The following is an 18649-nucleotide window of genomic DNA, read 5'->3' as shown; positions in this document are numbered from 1 at the left end:
GGATAAATAATAAACCTGTGGATATTGGTGTTGAAGTTCTGAGTCTTCAGTGTCACGTGTGAGTGTTTGATTTCTGGTAGGAGGAGACTGTGAACCTCAGAGGAGGGTAGTAGAAATTTTGCTGTTAACCACTAACAGGGAAAGACTTCCTTCTCTCTGTCTCATGTCCCACATTTGGCCTTGGATTGGAAGCTTTATTTGGGAGCTGCAGTACCTGGTGTGCTGGTACTGGCTGTTCCCTCTTATCCTGAAAGCTGCAGGAGGAAGATCAACTCAGAAGACAATGTCTGTTCTTGCACCCTGGGACAGCTTCTCTGCTTCAGCTTCTGGGCTTCATGGGATAGCATCATGGAACAAAAGGATTGAGGGAGTCAGCAACTGTAGTGGTTTGGGAATGTGTTGGAAGCATCAGGAGTATCATGGAGAGTAGTGATACCACTGAGTGTTTTGGATAAGGGCCTGAGTGGGGGCTGGGGGAGGACAGGTGTGTTGCAGGGAATGAGAGAAAGGAAATCCATCTCTTCCCTCTCCAGCACATGGGGGTAACCTTGGTCCTTGGAGCTGTTCATCATCCTGTGGCAGAGGTGGTGAGGGCCTGGGACTGCCTGCTCTGCAGCCCTGGATGGTGTTAAACTGGACAGATCTTTGCAGAAACCCCAAATAGGAGAACCCCTCTGTTTGGTGATGCTCTCCCTTGTGAAAGTCTGTGCTGAGAGAAGTGTCACTAGTTCTACTCTCATTTAGTGCCTGCTCAAACGCTGGGTAAATGCACATCTCACAGTCAAGGGATATTTTAACATTTATCCTGCATGTCTAACTATGTAGTCAGACTTTTGAATCTCCTCAAAGGATGAAATTGGGTTCGGCTCAACATAGTTCTGTAAAACTGTCATGGCTGCTGTTAATTATATTTTTATCTTTTAATTCTTTAACAGACAAAAAAAAAAGCTCCAGCTTTTCCATTGTTTTATCCAGGAGTGATGTCAGACCAGGTGGCCTCAGCTCCCTTGGTCATCCTGCTTTGCCTTTTGCATCAAAATGTTGGATCAGCTATTTGTTCTCAAAGGTGGTCAGTCTCTTTCCTCTGTACCTGTGATTGTGAAGGCTCTGTGATGCACCTCTGTGCATGACCCAAAGGCACACCCAGCAAAGTCACTGGTTCCCAGATTTGTGCATGCATCTGTGGCCATCGCACATGGGCACTGTCTGTAGGGCTTGGCTAAATGGGCACTGTAAAATCCAAGTGCACGTGGAGACAGAAGAGCTCTTGAAGCACCTGAACCACTCCTGAACCACCTCCTTGTCTTGCCACGTCTCCTGCAAAGAAAGAGGAATGTAAAATTTGTGATTTTTGTCTTGCTACTTCCCTGATGTTACATGCCACCATTCCTGCACCTTAAGGTGGGACATGAGATGTCTCTGCCTCTCAAAGTATGCACCAAAGTAGTCTTTGCTTGTACCTTGGGCCAGCTACCATCTGTGCAGTCTTTTCTCACCTGAACTCTTTGCTCTGGCAGATCACAGAATCCCAGACTGGTTTGGGGTGGAAGGGACCTCAAAGCTCATCTCCTTCCACCCTTGTGCCGTGGGCAGGGACACCTTCCCCTATCCCAGGGTGCTCCAAGCCCTGTCCAAGTTGGCCTTGGGCACTCCCAGGGATGGGGCAGCCACAGCTTCTCTGGGCATCCTGTGCCAGGGCCTCCCCACCCTCCCAGGAAGAATTTCTTCCTAATGTCTAATCTAACCCTGCCCTCTGTCAGTTTGAAGCCATTCCCCCTTGTCTTGTCACTCCAGGCTCTTGTAAATAATCTCTCTCCATCTTTTTGTACCCTTCAGGTACTGGAAGGGTATGGATGATTTTTTGTGCCTCCAGCAGCAGGGATGTTACAGCAGGAGGGCACAGCCTTGCTGTGACTGCCACCATTTTGGCACTTGTACCTTGCCCTCTGCTCCAGTGGTGCTGTTCCAGGCAGAAAAGGCTCAGACTCTCCTACTTCCCAGCAGATGCATCCTTCAGAAACCTTCCCTCCAGGCACTGCAGTGGCCCCTCAGTGGTTTCCCAGGGCAACAGATCTAGTCTAGTCTAGGTTTAACCCCTTACCTCCTTGGAAGGATGGAAGCACATTCTGAGTGCCATGGTGCAGGTGGAAGTTGGGAGCAGGAGGGTGATCTGGGATGCTTTTCATGACTTCCCTGAGAAGAAAAAGCGGGCAATGGTTGTGCTAATTATATGTTGTTTGTGTGTGAGCTGCCCCATGCCCAGGTGTCCCTGTTACCTGCTACTGTCACAGGTATCTCAGTCTGTGCTGTAGCTCTCACATGTGCTGGGCATCTCTATTTAATACCTACCTGTGCATGAGGTGAGTCTTTGAAGGAGCCTCCGCCTGCAAGAGGTGCTGGTTCTCCCACCCTGCTGCTTCTGGAAGAAGTGGCAAGTCCATCATAGCCTGGATCCTTCTTTTCCAACCTCGGATCCACGGAGTGCAGCACAGCAAGAGGTGACTAGTGCTGCTGCTCTCTTGGACACACACACCACTTGTGAATGGATTGTTGCCATCTGTGTTCTTGGGTCAGTCCAGCACAAAATGTTGATGGTCCCCGTGTTTTTTCGGCAAACCTGCCCTTCTCCCCAGTGTTTCTTCTTTACAGCCTTCAAGTGTCATGATTTTACTCATTAAATGCAACAGCTTGTGTGAAAATACCATCTTGCTCTGTACTGTATATTGTGTCCAGGATTCTGCAGATGTTAAGACTCCAGTTCTTGGGATTTGGCTTTTTTTTATACTGGTATGTTGGGTGTTTTTAGCTTGATTTGCTGCTCTGACCTAGGTGAACCTCTGACAAAAGCCTCTCCAAGCCCTTTGGACAGGAATGCGGGTGTGTGCTGTAGTGGCTCACTAAGGTTACATTAGTACATGTGTTGTGTATTTGATTATACTGCTCTTAAATTTTATTTTGCACCTTCTGTATTAAATTACTGAAACTGAGCATTTCATTCTTGTTCAGTGTGATGTTAAATAAAATTCATGCTGGAACCCTCTTAATTAGGCAGCAGTTGTTATATGTCAGTGAACTTGGTAAATAAGGATTCCCTTGACAATTTTTAGATTGAATAATGGAGGTATGTCTGACCCATTTCTGAGTATTTTTGACAGTACAGCATATTCATTAAGGCTGTTTAGTGAGGGGAGAGGCTGATACTGTGAAGACAGAGATGATGCCAAGCTTTTGCTGAATAGTTCAGCTGCTTGGCTTTTACCCAGCCATCATGGAAATTAAGGTATTACTGATAAATAAGTGAGGCTGGAGCTGGGTGACAAGTCAGTGCTGTTACACCTCTCAAGGGCAGCCTTGCTGCCCTCACCATTCCAACACAGTGCCTGAGCTCACAGTCACACCTGTGGTCATGGGATTTGAATTTATGGAGAATCTGCTGCTGCCCTGGCAGTGAATCACATCCATTTGCCTGTCACTTTGCTCTTCGAGGCAGGGAGAGCTTGGTCAGTTCAGGAGAAGAGGAGACTGAGGGCAGAGCTCAGCAGGGGCTGCAGCTCCTGCCAAGGGGCAGCTCTGATCTCTGCTCCCTGTGCCAGGGACAGGACCCAGGGAATGGCTGGAGCTGGGCCAGGGCAGGGTCAGGCTGGAGATCAGGGAAAGGTTCTTCCCCCAGAGGGTGCTGGGCGCTGAACAGGTTTGGGAATGGGCACGGCCCCGAGGTTGCCAGAGCTCCAAGAGCATTTGGACAATGCTCAGGCACAGGGGTGGGGTTGCTGGGGTGTCTGTGCAGGGCCAGGAGCTGGACTGGATGATCCTTGGGGGTGCCTTCTCACTCAGGATATTCTGTCATTCTGTAACTTTCTTGTGGTGTGTTGTGTTGGCTGCTTGCTCCAACATCTGCTGTTTCTGTGGCCACTCATGGCATGCCTTAAGTCCCCATGGCCGTAGCTCACTGCCCTAGAGCTGGCTTCATACCTCTTCTTCACTGGATTTGGGAGAAGGAGTAACCCTGGCAGTGGTGATCACACAGTGAGATCCAGCTGTGCAGGAGCCTGTACCCAACTTAGGGCTCACTTTTACATTAATTGAAATAACTTTTAAGCTCATTCTGTTGGTTGTCATGTGTCTGTTTGCAGTTGGATGTGTTAGTTTTTGTTCATACAATAAATGTGTGCGAGCTCCAGTCCCTTACAGTACCAGAGGTTTAGTTGATCATTTGTACATTTAAAGGTGTTTGAAGTGCTTATATCTGGATGCTTTCTGAGCTAAATATCATCTTCTGAGTGATACTGGAGGTACCTTTTGTTGAGCTTCAGGATTCTTTGTGTTACAGAAACCTCGGGTTTTTTCCTGTCATGCACCATTTCATTGCAGAGTTAAAAGAATTACACTTTAGATTTTTCAAGCCCATGCAGGATTTCTTCAGCCCAAATACTGAGCCTAATGGGAAAATTAAAAGGAAGGAGAATGTTTCTTCTCCTCAGCATTTGACATTCAGGATCTCCCTTTCTTGGCTCATTCTGTGTCCAGGCACTGTAAGGCTGGATGAGATCCCTCAACACCATCATTAGTTCACTTTAATAACTTTAGTCAGATCTTGGAAGAACCTTCCTCAGAGGAAAGAATGGAAATCTGAGAAGCCCAAGATGGAAGCCTTGCCTGCCCAGAACACCAAGGCTGGACTACTCTTGTCTTTATTTCCAGAGTGATCTTGTCGATACCTTATAAATATATGTTCTAATCCTCTGGCACTGTCTTTCAGGTATAAAGATGATGTTGACAGCCCTACCGAGGAGAATGGGAAGCAGAAGGTCCTGTACAGCCTGGAGTTCACCTTTGATGCAGATGCCCGTGTTGCCATCACAATCTACTGCCAGGCTACAGAGGAGTTTGTTGGTGGCATGGCCGTGTAAGTCCTGGGCTTGTGGGCATGTGGAGGGGCACAGGAGCTGGGATGATGAGCTGTCAAACATCTCTCATTAATCACCCCTGAGGCAGTGCTGCCACAGATGGTAGAGTGGGAAATTTCTTCTTTTTCTGATAACTTTGAATATTACTTTCAATTCCCTCACATAGCCAATATCTTCTCTTCTTCCCTTTTTGGTTTGGTTTCAGGGTGTAGGGAAGCCATTCTGTGAGCAACTAAGGAGAGGAACTCACAGCTGTATGTTTTGTCAGCCAGGTGTTCTATGAAATTAAAAAGCCAACCACCCTGCCCTTCAAATACTACCTGTTTTTTTCCCAGATCACCCAGTTCAGTGCCTTTGTGTGTTCCCTGTGACAGGGGCATCTGGGCCACCAAAGTAAAGTTCAGTCTGACATTAACAGAGTGAGTCTGTGGAATTGAGGCCCACCCAAAATCTATTTTGGGATAAATGCCCACCTTAACACAGGCTGTTGGGAGATGAGAGGAGATTTACTTCCTGAAATCCTGTCTGTATTTTTCCTGACAGGTGCACATTAGTCTTTAGTTAGTTCTGGAAAGAATGACCAAAATGTCATCTGTGGGAACTTTCTCATATCCTGATAGTACATCCCTCCAGATTTTAAAACCTTTTAATCTAAATCAGCACATTTAACCCATTCCAGTCAACACCGTATCTCACACGACTGTGAATAATTTCCTCTCTATGTTCGGAGCAAAGGTGGCTGGAATCTGCTCTGCCTGGTGTGAGTTGGGTACATGTGAGCTGCTGGTATGATATGGTGCACTTCCAATGGCCATGAGACAAAGAATTCCTTTGACTCCAGGGGTAAAGGAAGATGCAGGCTGCAGAAGCTCTTGGCTTCCTCTAGTAGAGGCTTTTGGCTGATCGGAGGCTCCTGGACGTAGTGCTGATGGCTTCTGCAGTGATGCTCTGGAGCTGGGGCTAAACTTTGCCTTGGTTGAAGGGACCTGCAGAGGCTTCAGCAGGGAGAAATATCTATGACAAACCATAGCAGGGCTTATTTGTTTTATGCAAAGTATAAACATCCCACTAATGATCAATGAATTGTGTATTTTTAGAAACGAGGGAGGCTCAATTGTCCAATTCAGATATGCATTCCTTCAAACTGAAGGATATCCTGATCCAGAATTTTTGTTTAGGCCCCTTTCCCTTCTTCTGTTGAAGCCTATGGCTGCCTTTATTTTGGGGAGGTAATAAATGAGCTCCTTTTTAAAGTGCTTGAAAATTATCTCTCAGTGACCTCTGAAAACACTTTCTGTTTAGATCCAGCTTTTCCTGAGCAGAGCTGAATGCAGCAGGATGCCTTAGAAATCCTGATAAAGTTTCCATGTTCTGTCTCTTAGGTCCTTAGGTTTCCTGTGAATTTAGTGCTAGTGAAGGTGTTGGAATGGCAGCCTTGGAGATTGAAGTCCTCTTTCCCTAACACAGGTACAGCGTGGAGAGGTGGCCAGTGTCCCTTGTGCTGCCCTGCAGTGTTCCTTGGTTTTTGACCTAAGAAAGAAACCATCCATGGGCTAATGGGGAGAACTGAGGGCCTCTATGGCCAGGGTGGATGTATTTACATTGCTAGGCTTAAGCCATGGCTTAAATCAGCAAGGCTCGGTTTAAATCATTGATTTTAATCTTGTTTTTCCCTGTTGGTTTACCCTGAAGGAGAATTTCATTGTCACTGGTCAGTAGCAATGAAACATCTGCATTTACGGCATGGTGAGCTTCATATCAAACCTTGTGCTGTATTTTTTATGCTACAGTCTGCAAAGAATATCCATATAGTTTAAAATCTATTTTTCAGACTCCCACTTTTGCATTTTATGCCAAAATGGCAATAACCCAAAGTTATTCTAAAAAGAAAAATTTAGAATTTTTTTTTAGCCCACCACAATTGAACCATGCTGTGTTGGGCTGGAATTGTACCTGAGTGACCCAAGATGAGCAGTGTTTGTTCTTGTTGCTTAAACTGCTCATGTTGGACTCTTAAGAGACTCTCTCGTCAAGTGGTGCCTTGAAGAATAATTGCTTAATAGAATTGTTTTAGTTACCAAATATAACCAACTGTTTCTGGACAGAGTGTGTTTTCAGTCCTCTGTAACTAGTAGCTCTCCTCTTGGTTGGTTGGAGGAAGAAAACACAGTTTTTGGTTCAATTAAGAGCACTTTAAAATGAAATTTAGTGCCATGCACTGAGCCAGTGACTGTCACCAGTGCTGTTGTTTGTCCTTTAAAACTTGAGCAGCAAACATGAGCTACCCAATTGCTTTTAAATTAAATTTGAACAATTCCTAGGTGAGTTTCTGAACATGAACAGAGCTTCAGAGATTTTTTTTTTAATGTGAATTTTTTTAATCCACCCTGTCCATGGTTCAGTGAGAGAGGGATCTCTGTTAGATGGCAGAGCTGAAGCCTGTGTTCATGAACCCTCTGCATGAAACCAGGATCGGCAGTGATTCCCCCACTAATGAAAAATTAGCCAATGATTCTGTACTGTCCTGCTGGGGTGGCAGCAGTCCCTGGTGCACTAAACCTTCTAAAAGGTCAGAGCACCCACATTCAGCTCTTTCTTCCACTTCTGGCCTTGCATTTAATAAATCTTACTTTCATTTCTCCATAATACAGGAATGATGAACTGCCTGTTTCTGCTCTGGGGTGCTTGAACAATGAATGTTATATAAATGTGGGTGCAGGGGCTGCGCCAGAAGCCGGGAACTTTTTGGAAGGCATGATCCTGATTTCATGCAGATGTGTAGGGGGGAAGTCAGATACAAATATAGACTTTATAAGCTGCTTTAATTCAACCCAGGCTATTTTTCCATGTGGAAGTGGCTCCTGAAGCACGTCTTGGGGCTAGTGCAGCTGCCCAAGTAGGCATCTCTGCTTCTCTGGATTTGCTGTCTGCTAGTAAAAACCTTTTGAAGCTCTGATTTCAGCTTTGCAAAGCAATTCTATAAGGGCAGTGCTGTAATTACTTTGATTTATTCTTTTCAAATTCTAGTGGAAAAAAAAAATCTGGGCTGCATTCTTAGAGCTCTGAGTGGAGTGAGTGCATTTTCAGTGCACTAATAGGAATGCAGCTTTCCCCTGCCTGGGCTGGTGGATTTTCCTTTTCCTCAATCTCTTTTGGTGCTAACAGCTGCATTCATGGAACAAGCATGTGCAAAAGCTGTCCTGTGTATAAATTCAAAACTTCTTCTATTGCACTTGATTGGGATGAAGATGCTCTTTAAAACAAAGCACCTTTTTTTTTTTCCACTCTCCTAAATCAATGCTGAATCCTAAAATGGGAGAAACTTTCTGACCCCCTGTGAAAAGCAGGAATTTTCTCCCAGCTCTCAGCCTGCAGCATGGCTCCTTAGAAGCACTAAACAAGTTATTCTTGCTTCTCTGCTGGAACAGCCACTGATCCCGATAGTATCAGCGCTCCTGCAAAACTCCTGCTAGGACAGGGTTATGGTCATACAGTTTGGGATGAGAGGAGGGAGGGGAGGGAAAGGAAGGTGGCTCTCCCTGGGCAGTGGCTTTGCTTGCTGTGGAGCCTCTGGTCACTTGAGAGCCACAGTGCTGTGTCTTGGGCCTGCCTTTGGGATTAGCTGGTTTCCATGACCAAAGGGAAGCCTTTCTGCAAGCCAGGGAGCTTCCTCCTGGAGTTATTTGGGCTCCATTTAAAAGCTGGTGGCTTTATCAGTCTTGTCCTAGCCTGTCTCAAAGTATGTTCAGCAGACTTTCCCAGGTAATTGTGCTGGGAGATATGCTCAGCTGCACTGTTCCTAGCCAAGATCCTGGGAACACGTAGCTCCCAACAGCTGCCTGCCTCTTGTCCTGAACTGTTGAACTCACAGGGAGCTGTGTCATCACTTTTGTGGGACCACAAATTACCAGCAAAGTCTGGTGAAGGTGATTGTGTTGATGATTATAAAGGTGTGTTCACCTCTGCAGCCCCATGCCCAGGGGAAGGTACCCTGCACTCTCTGGTGCTAGTGCAGATATCTGTAGAAGCCTTTTGGATGAACGAGGAATTTAAATCTGGAGGGGACTGCTCCTCTCACCTTTGAAATGTCTTTTGCTTGGTTCCTTTGTGGTGAGAATTCACCCTAAAGATTAAACACATCAGTTCCCAGAGGACGAGCTGATGCATCAGCCCAAGGGTAACAGAGATCTACCTATGCCTGAGTCTCTTTAATGGCAAGGAATTAACACTGACCTGCCTCTGAACAGCTCAAGACCCCCAGTATCTTCAGTTTTGTTTATTTTTCTGGCTGTGTCCTTTTTCTTGAGTTTTGGAAATCGGGAGGAACATAGAGGTGTGCGAGCTGTACCTCAGCTACTCACTAGTGATTGCCCATAATGTAATTTCCCTCCAGATAAAGGAGGGGAACTCTGCATTGCGTTTCCATTGCAGGGCTGGCAGCAGCTCATAGAGAATAGTTAAAGAACTCCTGTTTGTAGCCTGCCTTCTCCTGCAGTAACTGGTTCCATGTGTTTGTACCTTAGATACCCTTGGTTTGTGACACAAGTTTTTGGAGCAGGCTGCAGAGATACTCGTATTCTCTTTTTATGAGTGCTCTGTGAATGCATCCCTGCCTTGTCTGGCAAAATCCTGGATGTGCACACTATTAGCCTCTTCCTGGGAGGGCTCCTGGGACTTTTCCAACTGTAGGTGTCCTGCTGACTAGCAGGAAGGATTGCGCAGTTCAAACATGACAGCAGCGGTTGTTTCCTCAGGGGAAGAAGTGAAACCAAGCCTCTAGCTGGAAGCACTTAAAAGAGCCAGTTCTGAAGGCATGAGCAATCCAGGCAGATCAGGAACTCATGATAAATATGACGTGAGAGGTTTGAGTCTTGCAGCCTATTCTTATGAAAGAGATCTTCCTTTTTGGACAGAAAAGATTCTCTCCCGTATCCCAGTGCTGTTGCCAAGTTCTATTTTCTCAATATAAAGAGAAAACAGAATGAAAATAGGTCAGTCCAGCTCTGCAATCCTTGCTCTTTCCAGGGCTGTGCTGTTTGTGTTGCTGATGTGCAAATGGATATATTAAAAAAATAAACCCCATTTCCTTGTTTGTTTTGCAATGCCTGCTACACTCATCCCAAACCTCCTCCCATGGTCTTCTGAGCTGATGGGGGACGTGACACTGCAGTGATTTCCTGCTCTGTGTGTGGAAGTTTGAGGAGTTGGGTCACAAAATGAAGTGCAACGGGTAGCTCAGCGCACGGCTGTTTTCATTCAAGCTTGCACAGGAGACAGAGGCACTCAGATATTCCTTTGGTTATTTAATAGCCTCTCTCTGTTCAGGGCCTTTGAAAGGTGCTCTTGCTGCTTTTGGCCATGGTGATTAATATGAATTCTTTGTGCAGAGGTTTCTTCTGTGTGAAGAAATCAGAGGCAAGTGCTGGGTTTTGCTAGAAACAAGCCTTTACAGCTTTGATCCAGGCACACACCAGCCCCCAAGGGAACACTGGAGTGTGCAGAGTTCACAGGCTGGAGAGCCAAATTCTATAGATTTCAGCCAGCAGACAAACCCTCTGTCTGTCTTAAGAGTTGTGGCCTTTGTGCCTCTCTGTGTAGCTGTTGTGTGAGCTTTGAAGCCTGGCTGGAGCCGGGAGCGTGGTGCTGCCAGCAGCTGGAGGCAGAGCTCTGCAGGGGCTGGAGGGGGATGTGGGCACTGGGGTTTCAGCTGCATGCAGAGGGGGTTGTCTTTGCCTGGCTTGGAGTGGAAGCTCTGTCCTGAAGGAAGCAGGAGGGAAGGAGAAGACTCTCAGAGACTGCAGTGCAGTGTCTTAGCACGTGGTTAACCTCCAAACTCCTTGTGGGAGCCTCTCTGGGGTGGATCTTTTCTAATTCTGACTGAGACCCAGGGCTATGGCCTTCCTGTGGTTTGGTAGTGTTTCTTTTATCAGTAAAAATCACTTAGAGTTGAAACATTTGTTCAACTTCCCTCTTCCCCAAAAGCTGACCTGTGGGATCCTGCCTCAAAATGAAATGGGAGTGGGCAAGTGGGAGAGAGAGGAGGAGAGGATACTTGTTCCACATCATCTCCTGTCCCCTTTGAACACCAGCAGAACTTGTCTGGCTTCTTCCTCATCGCCTGTAACAGGACATGGAGCCTGCCAGGCAGTCACAGCCTGTGGCAGTGGCAGAATTGTTTCCTGAGTACCATCTGAAGCTCTCCTTGTCCTTGGTTCACTGCAGATTGCTATGAAATTTGTAGCTGCTACTAAAGAAAGAGGACTCTTGTTTTGTCCACAGGCTCTTCAAAGCACGTATTCTTTCAGCCATTTCTAATCAAAAGTGTTACCTAGGGGCAGCATTGCTCCGTGCATCTTGCTTTTCCTGAGGAATGGGGTCTGGACAGTGCTCTGTGTAAGTCAGGCAGCCTGGCAAGGATCCTTGTGTGGCACTTCTCAGTCCAGGGTCCCAGTGTGCTTGTGGGAACAGGAACTGTCCTTTGGCTGCCCGAGACAGCCCCAGTACCAGGCACAGCTGAGTGTGAGCACAGCAGTGAAGAAATCTGCAGGAACTGGGACTGCTGCCTTGCTGAGAACTTCCCCAGGCGCAGACCAGGGATGAGGGAGAGGGGGAAACACCCCAGTGAGCACGTAGCAACAAAAGTTTAACTCTGCTTAGCCAAACTCTAGCATGACACTTTTGTCTTGGGAGCTACTTAGGGTCTGCAGGTGCCACAGACTGAGTTTCTCCATGCAGGCAGGGAGTGCTTCTTAGCTGATAGAGGAACAGTGAGACTGGGGAATAATCTTAGTTTGTTCCTGTTCTCTCAAAAATCACTGGAGTATATTCACAGGGCCTCTCAGAATGCAGGTTCTCTGATACACAGCTGGCTTTGGGGTGGAAGGGTTTGACACAAGGCAAGAAGGAGTCAGTGCAGAGTGTAAAGTTTGCTTTTTGTGAGTAAAGGTGTGTCATAGAGCTCATGGAAGGAGATGGGCTGCATGAACCCTGATGGGGGCTGCTGCTGCAGCCAGCAGTGTGGTACCTCAGGTTGCTTGTGATTCTCATGCTGTCAGGGGTACCTGAGTGAACAAACAGGTTTCGAATAATGTGACTGAGGATTTCTGTTTGGTCCAAACTTCATAGGACAGAGCCTCCTCACTTCTCCACTGTCCTGAGCTGCCAGTGGTCACAAGGTGGTTTTGTCCTCCTCTGGATGGAGGCCTGGCCCAGTGCAGTCTGAGCAACAGCAGCCTGAACATTCAGCTTCCAGTCTTCATGCAGAGAGAGGCAGCGTGTTGCTTGTCTGCTGTCTTTTATTCTTTGATATATGCTCTCTTTTTCTGTAACACATCTGCACAGCCCTATGGAGCTTCTCTGCTATTGTTTGCTGTGAGTCCCCAGCAGCACAGGCAGGGAATAGATGACTGAATCCCCAAAGGGGCAGGGGATGGGTAGAAGCCCCTTAGACCCTGATATGCGGGATATCTGCTTTGAAACAGCTTGTCAAGTTTTCCTCCTGTGTAGCACAGGGAGTGTTGTCTTGTGCAGAGAACCTGTGCATCACCTTGGAAGGGTGATCCATTTCTGTGAGTCAGTCAGGGGTCATCAGACTTCCAGGGAATTCACCAGCCCACTGGCTGCTGACTGGAGGTGTCCAGAGTTCTCTGGATGTTCAGATCCAAGTCTGATGTGTTTTGGCAATGGGGGCCAGGCAGTCACACAGTCTGAGGCATAAAGCTCAGTTGGGGAAGCCTCTTTAATAATTTTGTCCTGCTCTTCAGCTCAGAAAATCTATGTGCCTGGTTTATTTCTTTTCCTAGGGATGGCGAGAGCAGCAAGTCAATGTGAGTGTTATTCTGCCATGTCCTCCTCGGAACAGTGTTATTTGTTTTCCTGTTATAGCCTAGTTTGGGTTTCTGGTGCTGTAAATGCAGGTCCTCCAGCATTCCTGGCACTCAGCAGCAGCATGTTTACACCCCTTTCCCAGCTCCACTCTCTCCTCTGCACTTTATTTCCAGTAAGTTCCTGACTTGCTGTCACCTTAGATAAGTCACTCTTCCATCCCCTGCTTTCCCAGCTGTGGAGGGAGAGTTGTGCCTCTCTGCAGAGCTGGGAAGCTTTGAGACTGCCACAAAAGGAGCTAGATACAGGCTTGCTCTATTCATTGTGCTTGACAACTCAGTAAATAAAACTTCACTCAATTGCTCACTCTGTAATTCACATATAAAAGACCTGTCATTCTGATCTCTCCCACACCATGCTTGAAATGCAAAGGATGGAGTGAGACCTTCTAGTAAAGCAGCACAATTTCAGCACAAGTACAGAATGGGCTCTGAGGGTATTGTCATAAATAACTTAATGCACCTGCCCTGGCAGGAAGAGCAGATTGCACGTGGTGAACCTGCCCTCTGTCACGACCTTCCAGCATTTAATGTGGATCTTGTGACACTTGGCCTTCTGGATCCTCAGCGGGTGCAGGAACTGTTGTACCTGTCCAGAGAAAGGCTGAGGTTTTTCTTGTAGAGCTGGAGCCTGTCTTGTCACTGTGCTGAGGGAGGATGTTCCTGCAGTGTCTCTTGGGCAGGGGATCTCTCACTTTCTCTCCAGTTTGTCAGTGTGCTCTGAACACAGTTGGTAATTTGACAATACAGGCTTTAGTGGTAAAGGCAGCTTCAGATGTTCCCACCCTGCTTTGGGGTTCACTGCCTCCTCTCCTGTGCCAGAACTGGGAGAGGCTGTCACATCTGGCTCAAGACATCACCCTCCAGAAAGGGGGAGCGGGCAGGGAAATGTCTCCTGGGGAAGATAGCACCAAGTGGGCTCAGGGTGCAGAAGATGGTGGATGGCAGCTGTGGTCCCATTCCAGATGTTCATCCCAGCCTGGCAGTGCTGGTGTTTCAGTGACAAGCCTTGACACAGTGGAAGAATTGTGACTCTTGTCTGGGTGGCTGGCGTGGAGGAGGGCTGGTGTCTCTCAGGTGGTGTTGGTAGCCCTGCAACACCTCTGGGGAAGCACAGGAGGAACTGAGGAGTGGATTGGAATGTCTTAGCAGGATGGTGGAAGCCAAGCAGTGTTTCCCACTGCAGAGCTGTCCTATGAGGCACAGGAGAGCTTTCAGCACCATGCTGAGTTGTGTGTTCCCACTGTTAGGTCATAGCTTGTTCTTCCTGGGTTTCCTGCAGAAATCAGGACTGTGCTGGGCTTAAAGCCAGCATTGCCTACGCCATGGATTTAGGGAGCAGGCCTTTGCCAAGCTGCTACACCCCCCTGTACTCCAACACCCAGGCAGGTCAGTATGGACATGATCAGACCTTGCCTGTCTGCGCTGCTTTCTCTTTCCTGTGCTCACCTTCTTGCTTTGACCTTTCCCTTCCCTCTTTGTGTCCCCACTGAATGGCTGCCAGCCCCTGCCAGCTCTGCCCTTAGAGCTGCCACTTGTGATTCCTGAAAGGCCGACAGGTGGGAGTGAGAGCCGAGCAGGGAGCAGTCGTTTGTTACAGCGAGTTTTCTTTCTCCCCCTTCCTTCAGATACAGCACAAAGAATCCCTCTCTGCAGTCCGAGACGGTTCATTACAAGAGAGGGGTAAGCCAGCAATTCTCCCTGCCTTCCTTCAAGATTGATTTCTCAGAGTGGAAGGATGATGAGGTAAGTGTCTTCTCAGTGTCCCCTTCTTTCCACACCCTGTTGTCCCAGAAGCACTGGCCTCTGTTTAGTGCCATGAAATTATGGCTGGAAGACACTTTCTCCCTGTTTCTCTCTGTTTTGTGGGTACTGCCCTGGGAGGAGCAGTATGGGAACTTGGCAGGCAGATCAGGCCAACTGGGAGAAAATCCAGAGAAGTGACTTTTGATATCACTGATCAGCTGAGTTAGGAGGGAGGCTGCAGAGACTGACACTGGAGCTTGTCATGGAAAACCTGCTTTCCTCAGCCTTCTTCTCCCTGCCAGCCAAAGAGCTTGTGGGAACAAATGTCTGTCGTGATGTCTGTTTTCATGGATTTTAGTTTGAAGATTTTGGGGTTTTTTGGGTGGTCCTCTAGTACAGTGGTCTCCAAAGTGAGGTGCATGCAATACAATTCATTGGGGTGTGGGAAGGACTGCAGAAATACATGTATATAACCCGTAGATGATGAAAAACCCACACATATTGGGAATATGTGCTCAAAACATGTTACTGATGGGATGGATAGTCAGAATAGTTTGGAGACCACTGCTCTGAAAGAGTCCTGTTCTGTTAAAGGGCCACATCCCGCTCTGTTATCTGTAGCAGTACAGTGTTGTGAGGGGATATTCTCCTTCTGGGGCAGATGTACACTGGTGCATCAATGCTGAATAAGGGAATGTTTCCCTCTTCTTAATTTAACCCATAACTGCAAACAGACCAGGGCTTGGTTTTAATTAAGCTTTGTGCCTTTTCTACATACCAAGATTTGTGGAGTTCTGTTAATTTTGGTATCTTTGGTATCTGCAAAATTCCAACATGGGCAGCAGCCCTCAGGTTTCTGAACCTTAAAGCTTTGACCCAAGGGCTTCCCCTGCACATGGCACAGGGAAGGAAAGCCTTGGTCTTTCCCCTGCTCTGTGCAGCACTGTGATAAGAGATTTCAAAGGCAGAGTAGTTGTTCTGTAGCTGCTGCTAATGGATTTGTTCCTGTGGATCCCTCTCCCAGCAAATGCACACTGATAATGGTGTTCATTTCCTGACCCAAGCCTGTGCAAGTGTATTGCATATGTGAACCCTGGTAGATAACTCTACCTATTAAAAAAAAAAAAAAAAGAAAAGAAAATAAGAAAAAAGAAAAAAATAGGGGGGAAAAAAGTAATCTTTCATGTATTTGAAAGATTGAATAGCTATTGTCCTGAAGTTACAGTTACAACTATAATCAGTCCCGTGCCTTAACAAATGCCATGGTGGTTACCAAGAGCCTGCAGAGTCTGGTCTCCTGATGTCTTGGCTTCTCTGCCAATAGATGATTTCACAAGTTCAGCCTACAAAAGCCTGGAAGAGCTGCTTTTCAATCCCTTCTGTTGTCTAAGAGAGCTCAGATCCCTTTATTCTTAAAGAATTGAGAAGCTTAATTTTCACTTTTGTTCCTGTCAGCAAGGTTTTAACTCAAGTACTAAAGTCATATCCCTCTGACAGCTTAAAGGAAAAGTGGGTTTCCAGCTCTCTTTGCTTGTTCTGCTGCATCCTCTGTTTCCTCTTTTTTCATTGGTGTTACTGGAGCTGGAAAAAATGTGGAACAAGCACTAATTCCAAAGAGTTTCCCCTCCCATGTCAGCTCTGTGTTACATATTGGTCCTTGTCCTAAATCTTCCTAACTGGCCACCAAAATGCAGCACTTTTATCTGAGACAGCTGGCAGTGTCTTAGCTGTTTACAACTGACATTTCAGATTTCTTTCCAGCTTTGTTATTGGTCTTGTTCAAAACCCCCGGATTTATTTCATATTTTTGCTTAGTGTAATACTCGGATATGACGTAGGTCTTGGCTGGGGAAGAAGGGAAACTGATGTTATGTTGGGTTGTTCCGTAAAAGGCTTTACAAAAGTTTATTTTATCTTCTTTATTTACTGATTTGCTTGGAAATTATAGAGTATGGCTTGTGTTGAGTCCGTTGTGTTCAGGACCCTAAAAATGAATGTGAAATGGTGCCTTAAAGAGGCCTTTTGTTTGAGAACACCAGAGTTTATATGGCAAAGCAACCTCGATTCTGTGATGTGACTTTGCCTTCAAATGGTTTCTCTTTTGATGGACTGGAGCAAATCCGGCTGCAAATGATGTTGGGGCTGTGGCCCCAAAGCACTGTCTGAACCGTGCTGCAGCACTTGGAATTGGGTCTCAGTTCTCATGGAGAAACTGAAAACAGACTACCTGGAGCATCATGGTGAAATGACATCTTTTTTTTCAGTCTTGGCAAGAGATGAGACAAAAACGTCCAAGTCAGTAATTAACAAAACCAGCAGAAATCCAGTCCCTGAGCCACTTCCATTCCTGGCATAGGACAGTGTTTATGAGGTTGCCTTTTCCTTGTATTTCTAAGATGACACGGAGCTTTTGATGTGCTTTAATGAAGTGTAGGGCAAAGGGAGAAATTGAGACTGTTTCCCTTGCACTCAAATTTTCACTCTCACCGATTAGAAGGTCAGGGACCTGCATTTCATAACATGCCAAGAGATGGAAATCAGTCTGGTGTTTCCTTAAAGTGTTGTGTGAGCTTGAAGTTTTGCAGATTTTCCTCTTATGTCTTCAGGAACTTCATACCAGAGCCAGGGTCTCTTTGTGGTGTTGGGAGCACAATGTGCTGCTGTGCTAAAACCAATATATCCTGTTGTACATAAGCAAAATTGTGGCACTGGATGTATTTTGAGAAACTTGTCCTACAAATCATTCAGAAGACTTTTAGGATACATGAATTAATGAGAATTAAATACCATTTGAAATTCAAACCGAGATCCTTTGCCTTGCTATCCACAGCTGGTGTTTAGTGCCACATCAATGTGTGTGTGTTGTAGTTGACTCCCTTTTAAAGTTGGTGCCTGGAATTTTAAATCCTCCTGCTCTGTCGTGTCCTTTTGGGACCAGAGCCTGGGGACCTGTCAGAAGGGCCCTTCATTGATCTAACATGATCTGCAGTGTTGTCTTCAGGCAAGTCTGGTGTGAATTGTGTAACCTCAGCTCATTTCTTTCCCTCAGCTGAACTTTGACTTGGACCGTGGCGTGTTCCCTGTGGTCATCCGAGCAGTGGTGGATGAAGGGGATGGTAAGAGTTGATGCTCTGCTCCCATGGTTTTCTCCTGGCTCTCTCTAAGCTTATGTGACCCCTTCAGGACTGGCCTCCTTGGGGACCCTTTGCAGAATAAAAATATTTCAGGAGTTCACCATAACTTCCCTTTATTAAAAGGGCCAAGCTAACCACATAAAAAACATACTTTTAAAAATAGTCTCCATTTTTTACAGGAAAAATGGCCAGCTATTTAGTGTGGGAATAGTGTTTAGGAGAGCTCCTGGCTCTGCCACCAGTGCCAGGCACACAAATTAGAGCAAATGACTTCCTTGCTTGTTGGGTTTTTCTTTTGGAGTTTATAGGTCAAGGAGGGGGAAGTTGGTCTTTTTTCTCTCTTGAAGGGGTAAATTGTCTTCCTAAAAGCCTGGAAATCAGCAGAGAAAAGGAAATGGCTTTAAAATACTCAGGCCCCTCTTCAAGCAAATGCAGCTTCATTCAGGAGTTTAAAATTGTGCTTTTTCTGAGGATGCTGAATGGTTACTGTGAAAGAACATAACCTTTAACAATTATTTAAAAGAATTGTTGATTATTTTAAAATAATTAATAACTAATCATAATTAGTAATTATGATTAATTGGTGATTATTTTTAAAGCACACTGCTGTTTTGGAGAGGGTAGTCCAGTGAATATTTAGATTATTACTTTTAGATTATACTCACCTTACATGGTATTTCCCTTAGGGGGTGTGTGCTTTTGGGCTCATTTGGAGTGTCAGCAATGAAAAAGGCACAAAGAAAGTCACATTTTCTTTGAAATTGGGGGGTTTTATGGTCAGCAGGATCAGCATTTCACTTCTGTCACATTCTGCACAAAATTTAAGGTAATTAGAAAAGAAAAAATCCATTGTTGATCACATTGCTCAGGTCAGTCACTTGCTCAGTTTCTTACGTTGTAGACGTGAAAAAGCCCAGAAACTCATTACGTTGTTTTACAGTCTTCCAAGCAGACAGAAATAGAACTGAATAAGCCAGTT

At 46.1% G+C, this 18649-nt stretch overlaps 1 protein-coding gene across 6 annotated transcripts in view; it reads left to right on the top strand.

Moving 5' to 3' along the window:
- Positions 1 to 18649, top strand: part of MGRN1 (mahogunin ring finger 1) — a 50117-nt gene that overhangs the window by 12197 nt on the left and 19271 nt on the right. For all 6 annotated transcript variants that reach the window (XM_039560357.1, XM_039560356.1, XM_039560360.1 and 3 more), the window contains exons 4-6: positions 4760 to 4906; positions 14419 to 14536; positions 17586 to 17652. In XM_039560357.1, the coding sequence (XP_039416291.1) occupies positions 4760 to 4906; positions 14419 to 14536; positions 17586 to 17652 (332 nt within the window). The remainder of the gene's footprint in view (positions 1 to 4759; positions 4907 to 14418; positions 14537 to 17585; positions 17653 to 18649) is intronic.

The sequence above is a fragment of the Corvus cornix genome, chromosome 14 (assembly GCF_000738735.6).
Source record: "Corvus cornix cornix isolate S_Up_H32 chromosome 14, ASM73873v5, whole genome shotgun sequence".
Classification (NCBI taxonomy): domain Eukaryota; kingdom Metazoa; phylum Chordata; class Aves; order Passeriformes; family Corvidae; genus Corvus; species Corvus cornix.
The sequence above is the reverse complement of the archived record's forward strand: the minus strand, read 5'-3'. Positions and strand labels throughout refer to the sequence as shown.